This window comes from Salvelinus namaycush, chromosome 21, assembly GCF_016432855.1.
Source record: "Salvelinus namaycush isolate Seneca chromosome 21, SaNama_1.0, whole genome shotgun sequence".
NCBI classification, from domain to species: Eukaryota; Metazoa; Chordata; class Actinopteri; order Salmoniformes; family Salmonidae; genus Salvelinus; species Salvelinus namaycush.
This window is the reverse complement of record NC_052327.1, coordinates 32,612,930-32,630,657: the sequence shown is the minus strand read 5'-3', so window position 1 is coordinate 32,630,657 and position 17,728 is coordinate 32,612,930. Positions and strand designations below refer to the sequence as shown.

Below are 17,728 nucleotides of genomic sequence, written 5' to 3'. Positions count from 1 at the left end.
GGGTTTTATGTCTGTGAAGTGAACTCTCTATAACCTCTGTGTGTGTGTGTGTGTGTGTGTGTGTGTGTGTGTGTGTGTGTGTGTGTGTGTGTGTGTGTGTGTGTGTGTGTGTGTGGGCTGCTTACCAAGGGCCTGCGGCGCTGAAGGACACCTCCCCTGGCTGGGACACCCCTCCAATAGAGTAACAATGACACTGCGACCTGAAAGACGGAGGAGAGAAGAGAGGAGGGGAGAGGACGGATGGAAGTTATGTGTTTGACAATGATAACGATGATGATGATAATGTGTTCTTTGATCAAGATGATGGTGTATGTTAGGCGATAATGTGTAGGGTGGTGAAGTCTTACGGCTGAACGCAGCGTTGTCGTACGTCGTCGTAGTAACTGCCCTCGGAGCAGCCACACCCCTCAGCACAGTCGTCATGGTTACAGGTCTCTCCGCTGGAGAGGGAGCGGCAGGACCCGCCGCAGGACGACACACAGGACTGGTACAGCATCCCACCCAAACACACCATCCCTACACACACACACAAATCTGAGTTACACACCTCCATCACACCCCCAAGGCACACCACCATTACACACACACACACACACACACACACACACACACACACACACACACACACACACACACACACACACACACACACACACACACACACACACACACACACACATCATACCCTGACACCCCACACAGACTCACCACACTCTGAGACGTGGGCCCTGTAGTTGACAATAACATTGTGTTTGGAGCAGAGATAGGCATAGTGGGCCAGGGCCGTACACAGACAGGCGTTACCACAGCGACAGGCCTGGTAGCGACACTGCTGCTGGTACACACTGGAACTGACGTAACCATGGCATGGAGAGAACACACTGCCCAACAACACCTCACACAGAGAGGCGTAGAACACTGGAACACACACACAGCTTTTGAGACGATATGTGGAGAGGTATTACAAGAAAACAAATGGAGGTCAGGTTAGAGTTTTGAGGTCAGGGGTCAGAGGTTACCGTTGTGCTGATTTATCTCACAGGGGTCAATGATGGGCTGGTTGACGGGGGCGGAGCAAGCAGATGAGACCCTCCAGGAGTTAGCATGGAGCTGGGGAGTCCCCTCTATCATCCCTGCTGGAGACCTACACACACAGGCCAGACAACATTTCAGGAATATTCTTAATGTAATACTCTTTTACTCAACTTCCTCAGATAAAAGTGCCAAAAACCCATCGACTGATAGGAGTCAGAAGTCAGCATGAGAGGAAGTAGTGTTTCCTTACAGGAAGTCATCCCGCAGGTTTCCGTTGAAGGTTCCACAAAGGCCCAGCGTGTTGCTGCGCCATTGGCTGTCCAGCTGTATATAGACACGCCCACCACGCCCATCATATTGCAGACGCAGTCCAAGCAACGTCCTCAGCTGGACGAACACTGACGTTAACCTCCGTACCTCAACTACATCTACACACATAGACACACATTAAGTCAGACGCACAATAAGGTGTTCTGCAAAGCTGTGTGTTGAAACCGTTACTGTTCTCTCTATACATGCTACTTGATGGTATTCATATCCGTATCCTTCTACATACCATAGGAGTATTATTAAAGGAATCAATAAAGTTTATTGTATCATACCACCGGTGTAGGGCAAAGCGGGGGCGGGGTTGACCCCTATAAGCACTTCCCCCTCTCGGGTCAGAGTCACCTGGTGATTAACATCTTCATCCAGAACCACCGTCACTGACTGGATACACACCTGCTGCTGGGCCTACACACACACACAAGTGCGTCAGGCTGTATATGTGTGTTACCTTTGTGCAGGTGGTATACTGCAGTGTGTGTGTGTGTGTTACCTTTGTGCAGGTGGTATACTGCAGTGTGTGTGTGTGTGTGTGTTAACTTTGTGCAGGTGGTATACTGCAGTGTGTGTGTGTGTTACCTTTGTGCAGGTGGTATACTGCAGTGTGTGTGTGTTACCTTTGTGCAGGTGGTATACTGCAGTGTGTGTGTGTGTGTTAACTTTGTGCAGGTGGTATACTGCAGTGTGTGTGTGTGTTACCTTTGTGCAGGTGGTATACTGCAGTGTGTGTGTGTGTTACCTTTGTGCAGGTGGTATACTGCAGTGTGTGTGCGTGTGTTACCTTTGTGCAGGTGGTATACTGCAGTGTGTGTGTGTGTTACCTTTGTGCAGGTGGTATACTGCAGTGTGTGTGTGTGTGTTAACTTTGTGCAGGTGGTATACTGCAGTGTGTGTGTGTGTTACCTTTGTGCAGGTGGTATACTGCAGTGTGTGTGTGTGTGTGTTAACTTTGTGCAGGTGGTATACTGCAGTATGTGTGTGTGTGTGTTAACTTTGTGCAGGTGGTATACTGCAGTGTGTGTGTGTGTGTGTGTGTTAACTTTGTGCAGGTGGTATACTGCAGTGTGTGTGTGTGTTACCTTTGTGCAGGTGGTATACTGCAGTGGGTGTGTGTGTTACCTTTGTGCAGGTGGTATACTGCAGTGTGTGTGTGTGTTACCTTTGTGCAGGTGGTATACTGCAGTGTGTGTGTGTGTGTTACCTTTGTGCAGGTGGTATACTGCAGTGTGTGTGTGTGTGTGTGTGTGTGTGTGTTACCTTTGTGCAGGTGGTATACTGCAGTGTGTGTGTGTGTGTTACCTTTGTGCAGGTGGTATACTGCAGTGTGTGTGTGTGTGTGTTACCTTTGTGCAGGTGGTATACTGCAGTGTGTGTGTGTGTGTGTTACCTTTGTGCAGGTGGTATACTGCAGTGTGTGTGTTAACTTTGTGCAGGTGGTATACTGCAGTGTGTGTGTGTGTGTGTGTTAACTTTGTGCAGGTGGTATACTGCAGTGTGTGTGTGTGTGTGTGTGTTAACTTTGTGCAGGTGGTATACTGCAGTGTGTGTGTGTGTTACCTTTGTGCAGGTGGTATACTGCAGTGGGTGTGTGTGTTACCTTTGTGCAGGTGGTATACTGCAGTGTGTGTGTGTGTTACCTTTGTGCAGGTGGTATACTGCAGTGTGTGTGTGTGTTACCTTTGTGCAGGTGGTATACTGCAGTGTGTGTGTGTGTGTTACCTTTGTGCAGGTGGTATACTGCAGTGTGTGTGTGTGTGTGTGTGTTACCTTTGTGCAGGTGGTATACTGCAGTGTGTGTGTGTGTGTGTTACCTTTGTGCAGGTGGTATACTGCAGTGTGTGTGTGTGTGTGTTACCTTTGTGCAGGTGGTATACTGCAGTGTGTGTGTGTGTGTGTTACCTTTGTGCAGGTGGTATACTGCAGTGTGTGTGTTAACTTTGTGCAGGTGGTATACTGCAGTGTGTGTGTGTGTTACCTTTGTGCAGGTGGTATACTGCAGTGTGTGTGTGTGTGTTACCTTTGTGCAGGTGGTATACTGCAGTGTTTGTGTGTGTGTGTTAACTTTGTGCAGGTGGTATACTGCAGTGTGTGTGTGTTAACTTTGTGCAGGTGGTATACTGCAGTGTGTGTGTGTGTGTTACCTTTGTGCAGGTGGTATACTGCAGTGTGTGTGTGTGTTACCTTTGTGCAGGTGGTATACTGCAGTGTGTGTGTGTGTGTTACCTTTGTGCAGGTGGTATACTGCAGTGTGTGTGTGTGTGTGTTACTTTTGTGCAGGTGGTATACTGCAGTGTGTGTGTGTGTTACCTTTGTGCAGGTGGTATACTGCAGTGTGTGTGTGTGTGTGTGTTACCTTTGTGCAGGTGGTATACTGCAGTGTGTGTGTGTGTGTTACCTTGGTGCAGGTGGTATACTGCAGTGTGTGTGTGTTACCTTTGTGCAGGTGGTATACTGCAGTGTGTGTGTGTTACCTTTGTGCAGGTGGTATACTGCAGTGTGTGTGTGTTACCTTTGTGCAGGTGGTATACTGCAGTGTGTGTGTGTTACCTTTGTGCAGGTGGTATACTGCAGTGTGTGTGTGTTACCTTTGTGCAGGTGGTATACTGCAGTGTGTGTGTGTTACCTTTGTGCAGGTGGTATACTGCAGTGTAACAGTGAATCTACTGCCGCTGCGGCTCTTGGCCAAGACGTACTGACACTCCCCTGGCTGCAGGAACATCCTCCCATCGAACGATGTCACAAACACGTCACCTACTACTGAACACTCCGCTGAGAGAGAGAGAGAGAGAGAGAGAGAGAGAGAGAGAGAGAGAGAGAGAGAGAGAGAGAGAGAGAGAGAGAGAGAGAGAGAGAGAGAGAGAGAGAGAGAGAGAGAGAGAGAGAGAGAGAGAGAGAGAGAGAGCGAGAGAGAGAGAGAGAGAGACATTGTATCGTCCCACTAATGAGCTGTGATAATATACTGTATGACATGGTCAGCTCACCTGTACAGTTGTTGTCCGTGCAGTTCCACACTCCCCCCATACACACACTGTAAACACACCACAGGTTAGTGACACACACACTCACTCACACACACTCACTCACACACACACACACTCACTCACTCACTCACTCACTCACTCACTCACTCACTCACTCACTCACTCACTCACTCACTCACTCACTCACTCACTCACTCACTCACTCACTCACTCACTCACTCACTCACCCACTCACTCACTCACTCACTCACCAGACACTGCAGCCCTGCTCCAGAGTGTGTCCCTGTGTGTATGAGGTGCCGTGGTAGACACAAGGACACTGAGACACAGCGATACAAGTCCCATTCTGCAGAATCAACCCTGAGACAGACGGACACACAGAGGGTGAGAGGGAGTGTGTGCGTTTGTGTCTGTGTGTCTGTGTGTGTATGAGTGTATGAGTGTACCATCAGGGCAGTAGCATCCATCCAGACAGTGCAGGTTAGTTCCTAGACACTCCTTATCAAAGGTACAGGTGGGAGGGCAGCAGCTGATACAGTCTCTATGGACAAAACTCTCCTCACAGCCATCATCTATGGAACAGTCAAATTAAAGACTGACTGTAGTAATAAGTTAGCTCTAGGTTAGTTGAAGGTTTGGGTTGTTAGTGTAACATTACTGACTGCAGGATGGGAAGCTGTCTCTCCACTCTCGTACAGGGTATCCTACATGGCTGCAGGCTCGTGTGTACTCCACCAGCGCACGGCAAAACGTCTCCTCCTCATCTGACCTAATTACAGCAGACAACAGTCAGACTGCACTCAGATAACCCACAGACAACAGTCAGACTACACTCAGATAACCCCCAGACAACTGTCAGACAACACTCAGATAACCCCCAGACAACAGTCAGACAACACTCAGATAACCCACAGACAACAGTCAGACTCAACTCAGATAACCCCCAGACAACTGTCAGACAACACTCAGATAACCCCCAGACAACTGTCAGACAACACTCAGATAAACCCCAGACAACAGTCAGACAACACTCAGATAACCCCTAGACAACAGTCAGACAACACTCATATAACCCCCAGACAACAGTCAGACAACACTCATATAACCCCCAGACAACAGTCAGACACATCTCAGATAACAGTCAGACTACACTCAGATAACCCCCAGACAACAGTCGGACCACACTCAGATAACCCCCAGACAACAGTCGGACTACACTCAGATAACCCCCAGACAACTGTCAGACAACACTCAGATAACCCCCAGACAACAGTCAGACAACACTCAGATAACCCACAGACAACAGTCAGACAACACTCAGAGAACAGCCAGACAACACTCTGACGACATTGAGGAATCAAATACCATCTGACTTATAGGACACATGAATACTCTGGAGTGACTTACACACAGAGGTCGGAGACACAGCTGGCCAAGTAGGGGTTTGGGTCGATGTTCTCATGACAGGACAGGAAGGGGAAGAACAGGAGAGCACTGCACTTCTCTATGGCATCCTACACACACACACACACACACACACACACACACACACACACAGACATTTTTACATCAACATATTACAATAAAACACAGAAATAAGCACACATAACAAAGGTACATGGACAAGCCAGGTTTAAGCAACAGGGTTCCAGACAGACAGACAGACAGACAGACAGACAGACAGACAGACAGACAGACAGACAGACAGACAGGTCTTACGTCCATGTCAGACTCAGAGTGGCAGGGTCCAGTGAAGTCTATGTCCACTAGAGGGCAGCCTCTCTCATGAGGCAGATCGACTGACCAGCTGTTAGCAAACATTGCTGGCTCCTCTGTCTGCACGCCTACACACAGGCACACACACACACACACACGAAACACGTACACACGGTTAAGGTTCCTCCCTCTACATGCCTGACTATAATCCAATATAATAGAACAACTGTATATTAGAAGAACTACTCTCTCCTCTGGTTTCCTCTGTTCCATCTTTTCTCATTTACCTTCAGGTCATTTAGCAGACACTCTTATCCAGAATGATTTACAGGAGCAATTAGGGTTAAGTGCCTTGCTCAAGGGCACATCTACAGATTTTGTACCTAGTCAGTAGTGGGATTCGAACCAGTGACCTTTCGGTTACTGGCCGAACGCTCTTAACCACTAAGCAACCTGCTGCCCATTTCTCCTCTCTGCTCTCCTCTCCTCTCAGGTTACAGGACTAGGGCCTCCCCCTCAGTAATAATAACTATAATGGTTCCCTGTGGTGCTGAGAGGAGAAGGGTTGTGATGGAGGGATGATTGGGTGCTGAGAGAGAGGATAAGAGATGGATGGAGGAGGGAGGATAAGAGACTGGTCGGACCCGTCTGTCCAGTCTTACAGTGGGCTTTGATGAGGTGTGCAAGTGTGTGTCTCACCGCGGGCTGTGGTGAGGTCATCGTTGGGCAGGTTGTTGTAGTTCCCACAAAGGCCACAGGGGGTGCCGTGGTGCTGTTCAGACATCTTCAGATATACTCCGCTCCCCCCGTCCCACGCCAGAGAGAAGCCAAACACGCTCTTCACCAGCAGGTAGTCAGCCAGACGCTCTATAAACACACCTCCTATTGTCTGGGGTAGGCTCAGCCTACACACACACACACACACACACACACACACACACACACACACACACACACACACACACACACACACACACACACACACACACACACACACACACACACACACACACATGGATTATTATTTAAAAAATGACGATGCTTTATTGTCACATACACCAGATACGTGCAGTGAAACATATTGTTTTACAGGGTCAGCCATAGTAGTACGGCGCCCCTGGACAAAATGAGGGTTAAGTGCCTGGCTCATGGGCACATGGACAGATTTTTCACCTCGTCAGCTTGGGTATTCAAACCAGCGACCTTTCGGTTAATGGACCAACGCTCTAACTGCTAGGCTACCTGCCGCCCTACACACACACACATTACGAAGCACAAACACACACGCACGCACGCACTCACACACACACACACACATTTGTCCATATCCTACTAACCTGCGACCCCCCTGGTGGACTTGGTATCCAGAGATGTGGATCTCCTCCTCGTTGGGGAAGAAGAGACTGAGAGCCCTGGGACAGGAGTACACACTGCCTTCACACACACGGCTGTTATGGACCCACACAGTGTACTGTGGTGTGGCTGAGCGGCAGTCCTGGGCCAGTATGTAGGAGCAGGTTCCAGGGTAGTAGAAGTAGCTGCCATCGAATGTCTCATAGTGGTACTGACCCCAAGACCTGCATATCCCATCTCTGTCCTGGCCCTGGTTAGGAACTACACGCACGCACGCACGCACGCACGCACGCACGCACGCACGCACGCACGCACGCACGCACGCACGCACGCACGCACGCACGCACGCACGCACGCACGCACGCACGCACGCACGCACGCACGCACGCACGCACGCACACACACACACACACACACAGAGTTGTGTATGCTTATCTCAACTATGAATCAGCTTGAAGGTGCACTGGTATGTCTTTGTGTGTAGGAGGCTATGGAGAGGTTGGTTGCACACAGTGCCAGCTCACTAAAAGCTGCTCAGTTCCAGGAAACCCCTGTCTCTGCACTATTCCCAGACCTGCCAACTAGACCCACTGTGTAACAGTGGTGGTGCTGTGGTGGTACTTTAACCAGGTAGGTATTTGGTTAACAGAAACAGTGTGTAACAGAGTTGGTCCCTGTCTTCCTCACCCGGGACAAGAACACAACAGCAACACTTCATATTACCGTTGCGCCACCAAACCCACCAAAACCAACCATAGTTGGGCAAGGGAAGCACTAATTAAATTCTCAGGCAAGCTACTAGTATAGAGGCTGTACTAGATCCAGTTCTGATGTAGTCTACAGAAACTCAACCCTAATCTTCCAGACTTAATCACACACTATATGGACTAGTGTGTATGTGTGTGTGTGTGGTTATTAATTTAATGCAGCTTATTAATGATTGTTGATTGACGTGTCGGTCTAACCCTCATGTAGACACATACACACACACACACACACACACACACACACACACACACACACGCACACACACACACACACACACAAATGAGACATGCATTGTGGAGTGTGTGTGCTACTCACTGATCTGGCAGCGGTCTCCGAGGGCCTGGAACTGTGCACAGTCACACACACCCCCCTCCTGACACCAGCCCCCATTCAGACAGCCGCAGTACTCTGGTAAAACACACACAGTCTTTCCTCAATCTTCTCTGGAATGACTTTTGAAAACAAATGATTCTTTACAAGACAGACTGCTTTTTAGGCTTTTCTGTAGCCGCGTTGACCCAACCTCACCCTGTGTGTGTGTGTCTACCTGAGGAGGCATCGCGGGCCGTGTAATTATGTAGAACACTGCGAGGTAGAGTTGCTTCAGAGAGAAGAGGACTGAATGTCTGGAGAGGAGAGAGCACTGATGAGCACACACACATACATACCTACCAGTCCCAGTTTGTGAATCTGTCACACTGTGTGTATAGTGTGTGTGGTATGTGTGTATCCAATGATGTAGTGGTAAAGAAATAGGTAGCCGGTCGCGGTGGAAAAAGTAACAATCTGTACTTTCAATGCTATTTTTCTGTAAAATGTGGGTAACAACCGTGCAAAAAAAACGTGGCCTTTACCCTCCACTACACCGCTGTGTATCTCTAGCCCTGTTTGTGTGTTTGTGTAGTTGCCCCAGTGTGTGTGTGTGTGTCCTACAAAGGCATCTTTGTGCTGGTCAGTGTGTTGAGTGAGTCCTGACCTCTGGTTCTCTTAGGTGTAGTGTACCTACCTCCTCCCCTAGGAGATCCCGTTTCCTCCGCAGTGCATTAGCCCTCCTGCACACGCACACACGCACACGCAAGCACACGCACACACCGCACCAACGGAGAGAAACGTACATTATGAAGAGAAACATGCAAACTGAAGTTAAAAGCACTTAAGACCACTTGAATAGGGCCAAACACACACACACACCAGCTTGGTCATGACATTGAATGAATAAGTCCCCGGAGGGGATGAGTTTCTCTTTTCCTTTCATCCACTTATCTCACCTCTGTAGTCTTCCGTCTGTCTCTGTCAATTGGCTCTGAGCTTCTAAACACAAGAAAATGCCATCAATAAAACATCACATATCACTATCACAATGTACAGGTTCACATATCACTATCACAATGTACAGGCTCACATATCACTATCACAATGTACAGGCTCACATATCACTATCACAATGTACAGGCTCACATATCACTATCACAATGTACAGGCTCACATATCACTATCACAATGTACAGGCTCACATATCACTATCACAATGTATAGGCTCACATATCACTATCACAATGTACAGGCTCACATATCACTATCACAATGTACAGGCTCACATATCACTATCACAATGTACAGGCTCACATATCACTATCACAATGTATAGGCTCACATATCACTATCACAATGTACAGGCTCACATATCACAATGTACAGGCTCACATATCACTATCGCAATGTATAGGCTCACATATCAATATCACAATGTACAGGCTCACATATCACTATCACAATGTACTGGCTCACATATCACTATCACAATGTATAGGCTCACATATCACTATCACAATGTACAGGCTCACATATCACTATCACAATGTATAGGCTCACATATCACTATCACAATGTATAGGCTCACATATCACTATCACAATGTACAGGCTCACATATCACTATCACAACACATATCAAATGCAGAACCAGTCCTGCATATCAGTAGAATCAGTATTACACATATTTAAACAGCACAAATAAGAAGTATTTACACAACTACATTGTCGGTTGATAATGCGAGTAATGTCACTAAAGAGGGCCAAAAAAATAGATGTCATACAGCAACAGTAAAATTATCCGCAATTTTATCATGTTCAAACGTCAATAAACTTTTTTAATCGAGATCACGGATATAGCGCAGATCCTAAATTGCTGGTCTCTGAAATTAAGTTACGTAGGCTATGACACATTTAAAATGTCAAAAGCGCCGAAACACTGGATAAATGAATCAGCTGTAAAAGTTATGAATTAGGGATTATGCGCACGTGTCGTTGGGAGACTCACCTTGTGCTGTCAGCAGCTGGAGGACTGAATACCACGAAAGAAGAAACAGTTTGACTCTCCGCGGACGGTTCATCTCAGAGTTCATCCACCGGGAGGTTAACGGAATATTTCAGTGGACAGACTGGGGAGTAGTGATCTCTTTTCGTTCCGAGCTTCCCGCGGTTAACATCCACGCACACAGAGGAAGTTGAGCGAGCCCCTCAGATGGATGAGTGCTCTTGCGCGCAGGTGTTGGGTGTGTGTGTGTGTGTGTGCATAGTTTTTGTACCAAACAGGTGACATCAAACCAACTGAAAAGACGGAAATACCGCAACTCTCGATGCGCAGGAAAATAGTGGCCTAACTGAAGTAGATAGATTATCTGAGATTAGGACATTACAAATGCAATAACTGAATAATGTAGGCCTACTTTGGATTTTATATCTAGTCCTACTTTAAGGTTCAATCTGTATGATTTTCAGTAATTCAACTTTAATTAAATTATAAATGAGATCGTGTGTGTCTGTGCGTTATATATATATATATGTGTATATATGTGTGTGTGTGTGTGTGTGTGTGTGTGTGTGTGTGTGTGTGTGTGTGTGTGTAAGACTGACTCCCTCTGCTGGCCAGTGATGTGTATCTGATGTGAGTGAAGATTTACAAGAGCAACAATCTTAGAATGTTTAATAACATAGTATAATGTACATGTTTCACAGTATTATCATGATATATACATGCTAAGGTCCCAGATAGTAATGTGTCTTAAATACTTTACACAGTAGAGGAGGGGGTTTGGGGGGGTCATGAATGGTGGATGGGTATCAGGGTTTGGGAGTTTATAAGTGGGTAGGAGTAGAAGGGCAAAGTCAGTATGCATCAATATAAAGTAGTCTTCTAAAGAGAGCTGCCTGGGATGTGACAGGGATCACTTCCTGGCAGCCAGCTCAGCGTTGACTTCATCCTCTGCTTTGAGGCCGTGCCATTGAGCAATGGGCCGGCGGGGGTTGGCCAGCATGTCTGACCAATGACGGAGCTCTGTGCCGCTGCTGGCTCCGCCTAGAAAAACCTTCCCGATAGCGTCATTCTTCCCAATCTTATCATAGTCCAACACTGTCACTGCTACCTGCACCTTCTACACACACAAACACAAACACAGACACAAACCTATGTTCGAAGGGCACCAATGAGGAATGATTCATTGTAGTAAGTGATAAGAGATAGAGAGTGCGTGTGTGTTTGTGCGTGTTTTTGTGTGGTGAGAGAGCATACCTGTATCTGTTCGAAGGGCACCTCGAAGCTGAAGGACTCATTGTAGTAAGGGTTGAGAGATAGAGAGTGTGTGTGTGTGGTGAGAGAGCATACCTGTATCTGTTCGAAGGGCACCTCGAAGCTGAAGGACTCATTGTAGTAAGGGTTGAGAGATAGAGAGTGTGTGTGTGTGGTGAGAGAGCATACCTGTATCTGTTCGAAAGGCACCTCGAAGCTGAAGGACTCATTGTAGTAAGGGTTGAGAGATAGAGAGTGTGTGTGTGTGGTGAGAGAGCATACCTGTATCTGTTCGAAGGGCACCTCGAAGCTGAAGGACTCATTGTAGTAAGGGATGAGAGATAGAGAGTGTGTGTGTGTGGTGAGAGAGCATACCTGTATCTGTTCGAAAGGCACCTCGAAGCTGAAGGACTCATTGTAGTAAGGGTTGAGAGATAGAGAGTGTGTGTGTGGTGGGGTTTGAGTGTACCTGTATCTGTTCGAAAGGCACCTCGAAGCTGAAGGACTCATTGTAGTAAGGGTTGAGAGTGTTCTTCTTGATGCTGGTTTTCTTCTTCTTCAGTCTCTTTCCATTCTGCAGAAGGTGGATCTTTACATAGGGGTCTGACAGAGGAGACAGAAATTAGCCTAACACACACACACACACACACACCAACACATACAACACACACCACACATACACAGCGCCCCTCAGCTCACCTGATAGTCCTCCTACGTCCATCTTCTTTAGGTTTTTGGCCTCGAGGACGACAATGCTTAGTTTCCCTGCTGTAGGAACGTACCTCAGAGAAAGACAGATATCACCCAGACGCTCTGACTGGAGAGAGAGAGAAAGGGGAGTGGGGAAGGGAGAGGGAGAGAGGGGGTGAGAGGTATGGGAGGGGGAATACTGACATTTTTGTTTTCTTCTTTCCTTCTGTGAATTCTTTGTTTAATTTTGTGGAGTTAAAGGATTTGTAACTTTGTGACTTTCTTTCCTATTTATAAATATATATCTTCCATCTCTTTTTTTCACTCTATCTATATTCTTAATTTCTCCATTCTCACCTCCTCTTTCTCTGCCTTCTTCAGTTCCCGCCACTCCTGTGTCATCTGACTGAAGTCCAGGCTGCTCATTGGTACTCGTAGCGCTCCAATAGCGTCGTGTTTAGAGAAACGGTCAAAGTCATACACTGTCATCACCAGAGTCCTGCCTCCCAGTTCACTGTACGGTACCTACACACACACATATAGTATGCACACACACACACACATACACACACAAACACTTTGTTGAATGTGGAGTCAGTGTTAGAGGTCAGAGGTCAGGAATTAGGTGTACCTTGAAGGTGAAAGTCTCATTGAAGGTTGGGTTGAGTGTCTTCCTGTGGACTTTAGTCTCAAACTTCCTCTTCTTGTCTGGCAAAAGGTAGAGTTTAACATACGGGTCTGAACTTCCCCCGACGTCCATGGCAGGGAGATCACAGGCCTGCAGGATACCTACTACCATCTACAGACAGGGAAGGGGGGTAGAGGGTAGGGTGAGGAGACGGTGAGGAAAGAGGGAGAGAGAATTTACCCACATCTATATCATGTCTCTGATGGAGTGATTTGTTGTTCCTCAGACTGGTTAATCTGCTGTTCCACTTGGTTAGCTGAATCAGATGTGTTAGAGCAGGGATTGAAACAAGGAGTCTTCACCGTGTTCTCTGTGAAGTTGTAGTCCATTGAGAACTCCAGTCTGCCCAACTTCACTTCCTCTTTAGGCTCCTCCTCCTCCCTGCCAGTCAATCCGGTCTCTGTGTCACCCTCATCCTTCAGGGGCTACAGGGGACACACACACACACACACACACACACACACACACACACACACACACACACACACACACACACACACACACACACACACACACACACACATACACACATACACATATAGGTGAAACCTGATACTCAGTAACCAGCAGAGACATACACAGCCTCAGTTGTATTAAGCCGCGCTTTTTATTAAACGTTTCTGTGCAGCGCTCCACAGGGAGTTGATACTCTGCAATGTGTGTGTATGTATACCTCAGAGTTGCCTCCCTCCAGCTCAGTGTCCATGTTCAAGCCGTTCTTGCCCTTCTTCTCCTTCTCTGTGTCTTTGTCTTTCTTCTTCAGACATTTCCTCCAGACACACAAACAGCATGACAACACCAGACACACACTCACCACGCATAGAGCTCCTATAGCCCATGAGGGCACTGCACGCACGCACGCACGCACGCACGCACGCACGCACACACACACACACACACACAGTTAATAATACATTAATAGCAAATATTTGACATAACACAGGAGGGTTTCACTAGCTTGTGAGAGTATTTTATTTCTCAGTTGAGTACTTCAACTGCACTTTAACTTGGTTCTAAAAATGAACTTAGTGCTACGAAGGCTCTAGAAACCCACCCCTGATCGGTTGTTACTCACTGTGGAGGGAGTGCAACTCGCTCATAAACTTTGTGGAGGTGTGGCCTCCGGGCCCAGGTTCTGGGGTTGCTGAGGCATTGGGGTTGATTAACAGGTGTGAGGGGCTGGGCTGTGCCGGGGTGGCCTTACGACTACTTGTCATCACCTAGAGAGAAAAAGACACAGAGAGTAGGAAAGTCTTTCAAAAAATTTCAATTTTTGCATCCAAACTAGCTCTGTCTTTAAATTTGAGTGAGTGGTTAGATTTCCCAGCCCCATCCTTCAGAATGCCAAACCAAGTGGCAGGGCAGGCTTTTTAAATTACAGATTGTTCATTTAACAGTAACTCACAGTACTGCAACATTCCAGATATCTGGACAAAAATGACAAACTTTTCAAATAGACACTTATTACAAACTAGTGTGGAATACTGCATATTAATGATCAGCACCAAGTTTTGAGAAACATCCAGCCGTATGTGTTATAGAGTGGTCATAGTTGTGTGTGTGTGTGTGTGTGTCAGATGGCCTCTTGTGTTTCTGCTGGTCTAGCACTAAGGCCTGCTGTACATAAGATACACAACCCTGTCCCCTGTCAAACCTGCTGACAACACAACACATGGGGGGGAGGTGTGGAGGAAGAGAGGGGGACAGAGAAAGGACATCATGAGTGTCTGATCTCTGGAGAGAGGAGGTGAGAATGTTTTTAGTCCAGAGTAGGGACGGTCCCAATTCACATCCTACCCCTTCACCTTGATCCCTCCCCTTCTATGTTTTTCAGATCTGAGTCTGAGAAACTGACTCACTCAGCTCTTAACCATCATCAATGTTAGCAGAAAATATTCAATGAAGACAGTCTAGCATTCTATAACTAGTGTAAAACAACACGTGACAATATATGTATATTTTAAATGTAATACGTAATGACATTGACATCATCATATCATCACTAGAGACACAACTACACTAATCACTGTTGCTAATCAGGAAGAAAATCACTTTGGATTTATTTAGGATGCTTTGCTTGTCTTCAGCATGCTATGCTACTAATAGGTACATACTACAAGTGCATGACAAGTCACTTCCACAGTGTATTGTCTTATAACGAGTTCGTTCCATCATGGCTAAACTCTGTCACTCACTCTAACCCACTCTCTTAGGTCCTCACTATAAATAAGAAGTTAGACCTGCCTGATTAAATAAAGAGTTAAGTTGAAGATAACATACTGTAGATGGTTCTGATATCCCCTCATTTACAACCAAAACTGGAAATGACATTAACCCTGATCCACAGTCAAATATCTAACCCTAACCCAACATTGTAACCCTAACATATATCTAACCCTAACCCAACATTGTAATCCTAACATATATCTAACCCTAGCCCAACATTGTAACCCTAACATATATCTATCCCTAAACCAACATTGTAACCCTGACCGACTGTAATCTAACATTAACCCAACATTATAACCCTAACCCAACCACACCTGTCACCTCAACCACAATCACTGACCACATCTTGGGAGAGAAAGAGAGAGATAGAGAGGCGAGAGGGAGTCTTACCTTTGTGTGTATGTCCTGGCCTTGGTTCTGACTGGCTGCAGGGTGGAGAGAGGTATGACTCTCAGGTACACACACAAAAAGAGAGAGCGAGAGAGAGAGAGAGAGATGACAGGATGAGGAGAGGATCAGGAAAGAGGATGGGAGGTGAGGAGGGGTGGAAGCTTCTTGTTGTTTGTTTTAACCTTCTGTTCATTCAGCAGAGTCTCTGAGACAAGGAGCACAGGTATGACAGGAAAGAGGGAATGAGAGAGAGAGAGCAAGAGAGAAAGGAGAGAGAGGGCATCTCTGGTTGGCTGTGTGAACGTGTGTGTATTAGTATGGGGATATGTATGCTGTCTGATGGGGTGGGTCCCAGGGGGTTGAGTCCCTCTAATCTAAGCCCTGCCCCTTGTGACCTCTGCTGCACCCTTACAGGTCACCTTCGCTGGGACATTGGACATGGATGAATATTCATGGTTTGGTGACATGACTTTTTATAGGCTCGTTAGCATACTGAGACTTCAGCAGGAGAAAGCATCTACATTCCAACTGGATGACTGGTATGCCTGTGCATGCATATACTACATATACATTACTGTTTGTATGTGTGATTGCACATGTATATACTGCAAACCGGGTATGCATTGTGTGTGTGTGTGTGTGTGCTTCCAGAGGTCGATACTCTATGTGTAGATGCTGCTGCCTGAATTAGAACTGTAGGATGCGGTTTCTGCGGCAACGCTGGTATCAAGTTCCGGCCCCACCCAGTTCACCTTGACCAGAGATAGAGATGCACCAATTGACGCACATACATTAACACACACATACGCAGAACTCAGACCTCTGTTAAGCAGTATGATTTCAAACCTGTTGGTTCACCTTGCCGAATATTCTGTAGACAGAGCCATTGTATTGATTGGTGAATGTGTCCAAGGTGAAGATATTCAGTGATTGTAGGTGCTATATGAGGGTCATTAGTTTAGATAAGGTTCTAAGATTCCCCAACTGCATTCTTTTTCCCGGTTCATTTTTAAAATAAACTGAATGGCAATTCAATCAAATGTCTAGGTTGGCCTCAAGGTTCTAGTCTTGGTTGTCACATATGTGGTAAAATAGATTTGATTCAGATTGGTCTAAAACTATCTGATAACGGTAACACAGCACCCTTAGAATTAGAATGATTAGTTATACTTGTATAAAACCTCCTCAACATCCTTTTAATCAGAAAAACACTTCTCCATCTGAATGACAACAGCACACACTGTCAACAAGGCAACAGGTGATGTACAGGGTCATCACTACTGATTGGCATAGCGCTGGATTGATCATGTAAAAAACAGTTATATCATATACATTATTATAGCATATACATTACTATAACATATATTTTATAAAGACAATGGAAACACTTTACTAGAACCCTCTGTCATAAGATCTACATAAATAACACTGTTGAAAACATGACATAACATGTCATAAAAAGTCCTACTTTTGGTGTCAGTTTATCAAAACGAACTTTGTACCAACAGTTATGACTGTTCATGTCATTATCATATAGCCCTGATGGCAGAGGGTTTAGGGGAAGTTGAACCAGATCAATAACAGTGGTTATAGAGGGTTATACACTAAGTATCAGGTGTTATACAATTATTATACAGTCTGACAACTATAACTAAGGAAGACTGGACAGGGGAAATCTTACTTTAATAAGCCTCCAAACATATGTAGTATGTGTGTGTGTAGTACAGAAGAGAATTCAGTAGATACCAAAATATAACAAAACGAAGCACTCAGTGGAGTGACACACACATAGAAACAGAGAAAGTAAGGAGGAAAGAGGAGTCCTTCAGTTTCTCTCGGTTTCCCATCCAGTGTTTCGCAACTCTGGTCCTTGAGTGAAACACCAGGGTTTCGCATTTTTGTTCAAGCCCTGTACTAACACAGGGCTATAAATATGTTGTGCTAGTACAGGTACTAGATCAGAAATGTACAACCCAGGGGGTGC

At 46.2% G+C, this 17,728-nt stretch overlaps 2 protein-coding genes across 2 annotated transcripts in view; both read right to left on the bottom strand.

Annotated features, from left to right (window-relative positions):
* Positions 1 to 10,606, bottom strand: part of LOC120065857 (otogelin-like protein) — a 54,986-nt gene extending 44,380 nt beyond the window's left edge. Inside the window, exons 1-20 of the mRNA XM_039016904.1 lie at positions 10,500 to 10,606; positions 9,449 to 9,491; positions 9,187 to 9,232; positions 8,728 to 8,806; positions 8,496 to 8,588; positions 7,397 to 7,673; positions 6,759 to 6,964; positions 6,063 to 6,187; positions 5,751 to 5,857; positions 5,006 to 5,112; positions 4,790 to 4,915; positions 4,595 to 4,703; positions 4,344 to 4,390; positions 3,986 to 4,131; positions 1,638 to 1,770; positions 1,286 to 1,463; positions 1,020 to 1,144; positions 709 to 918; positions 348 to 516; positions 126 to 200 (exon numbers count right to left, since the gene is read on the bottom strand). Of these exons, the coding sequence (XP_038872832.1) occupies positions 126 to 200; positions 348 to 516; positions 709 to 918; positions 1,020 to 1,144; positions 1,286 to 1,463; positions 1,638 to 1,770; positions 3,986 to 4,131; positions 4,344 to 4,390; positions 4,595 to 4,703; positions 4,790 to 4,915; positions 5,006 to 5,112; positions 5,751 to 5,857; positions 6,063 to 6,187; positions 6,759 to 6,964; positions 7,397 to 7,673; positions 8,496 to 8,588; positions 8,728 to 8,806; positions 9,187 to 9,232; positions 9,449 to 9,491; positions 10,500 to 10,584 (2,486 nt within the window). The 5' untranslated portion in view covers positions 10,585 to 10,606. The remainder of the gene's footprint in view (positions 1 to 125; positions 201 to 347; positions 517 to 708; positions 919 to 1,019; positions 1,145 to 1,285; positions 1,464 to 1,637; positions 1,771 to 3,985; positions 4,132 to 4,343; positions 4,391 to 4,594; positions 4,704 to 4,789; positions 4,916 to 5,005; positions 5,113 to 5,750; positions 5,858 to 6,062; positions 6,188 to 6,758; positions 6,965 to 7,396; positions 7,674 to 8,495; positions 8,589 to 8,727; positions 8,807 to 9,186; positions 9,233 to 9,448; positions 9,492 to 10,499) is intronic.
* Positions 10,607 to 11,243: 637 nt separating this feature from the next.
* Positions 11,244 to 16,184, bottom strand: LOC120065856 (synaptotagmin-1-like). Its single transcript, XM_039016903.1, has 9 exons — positions 16,164 to 16,184; positions 14,201 to 14,345; positions 13,799 to 13,971; positions 13,428 to 13,550; positions 13,069 to 13,236; positions 12,795 to 12,962; positions 12,447 to 12,564; positions 12,217 to 12,350; positions 11,244 to 11,613 (listed from the first exon to the last, which is right to left on the bottom strand). The coding sequence occupies exons 1-9, from the start codon at positions 16,182 to 16,184 to the stop codon at positions 11,407 to 11,409; spliced, it is 1,257 nt and encodes a 418-aa protein (XP_038872831.1). The 3' UTR covers positions 11,244 to 11,406.
* Positions 16,185 to 17,728: the final 1,544 nt, after the last annotated feature.

What these genes read in the sequence shown, in the direction of transcription:
- LOC120065856 (XM_039016903.1), bottom strand. Translation starts at nt 16,184, where the DNA reads ATGTCCAATGTCCCAGCGAAG. An exon ending in TGTCCAATGTCCCAGCGAAG is followed by an intron (nt 14,346 to 16,163) that starts GTGACCTGTAAG and finishes TTTTCTCTCTAG; the next exon opens with GTGATGACAAGTAGTCGTAA. An exon ending in TGGAGGGAGGCAACTCTGAG is followed by an intron (nt 13,551 to 13,798) that starts GTATACATACAC and finishes TGTCCCCTGTAG; the next exon opens with CCCCTGAAGGATGAGGGTGA.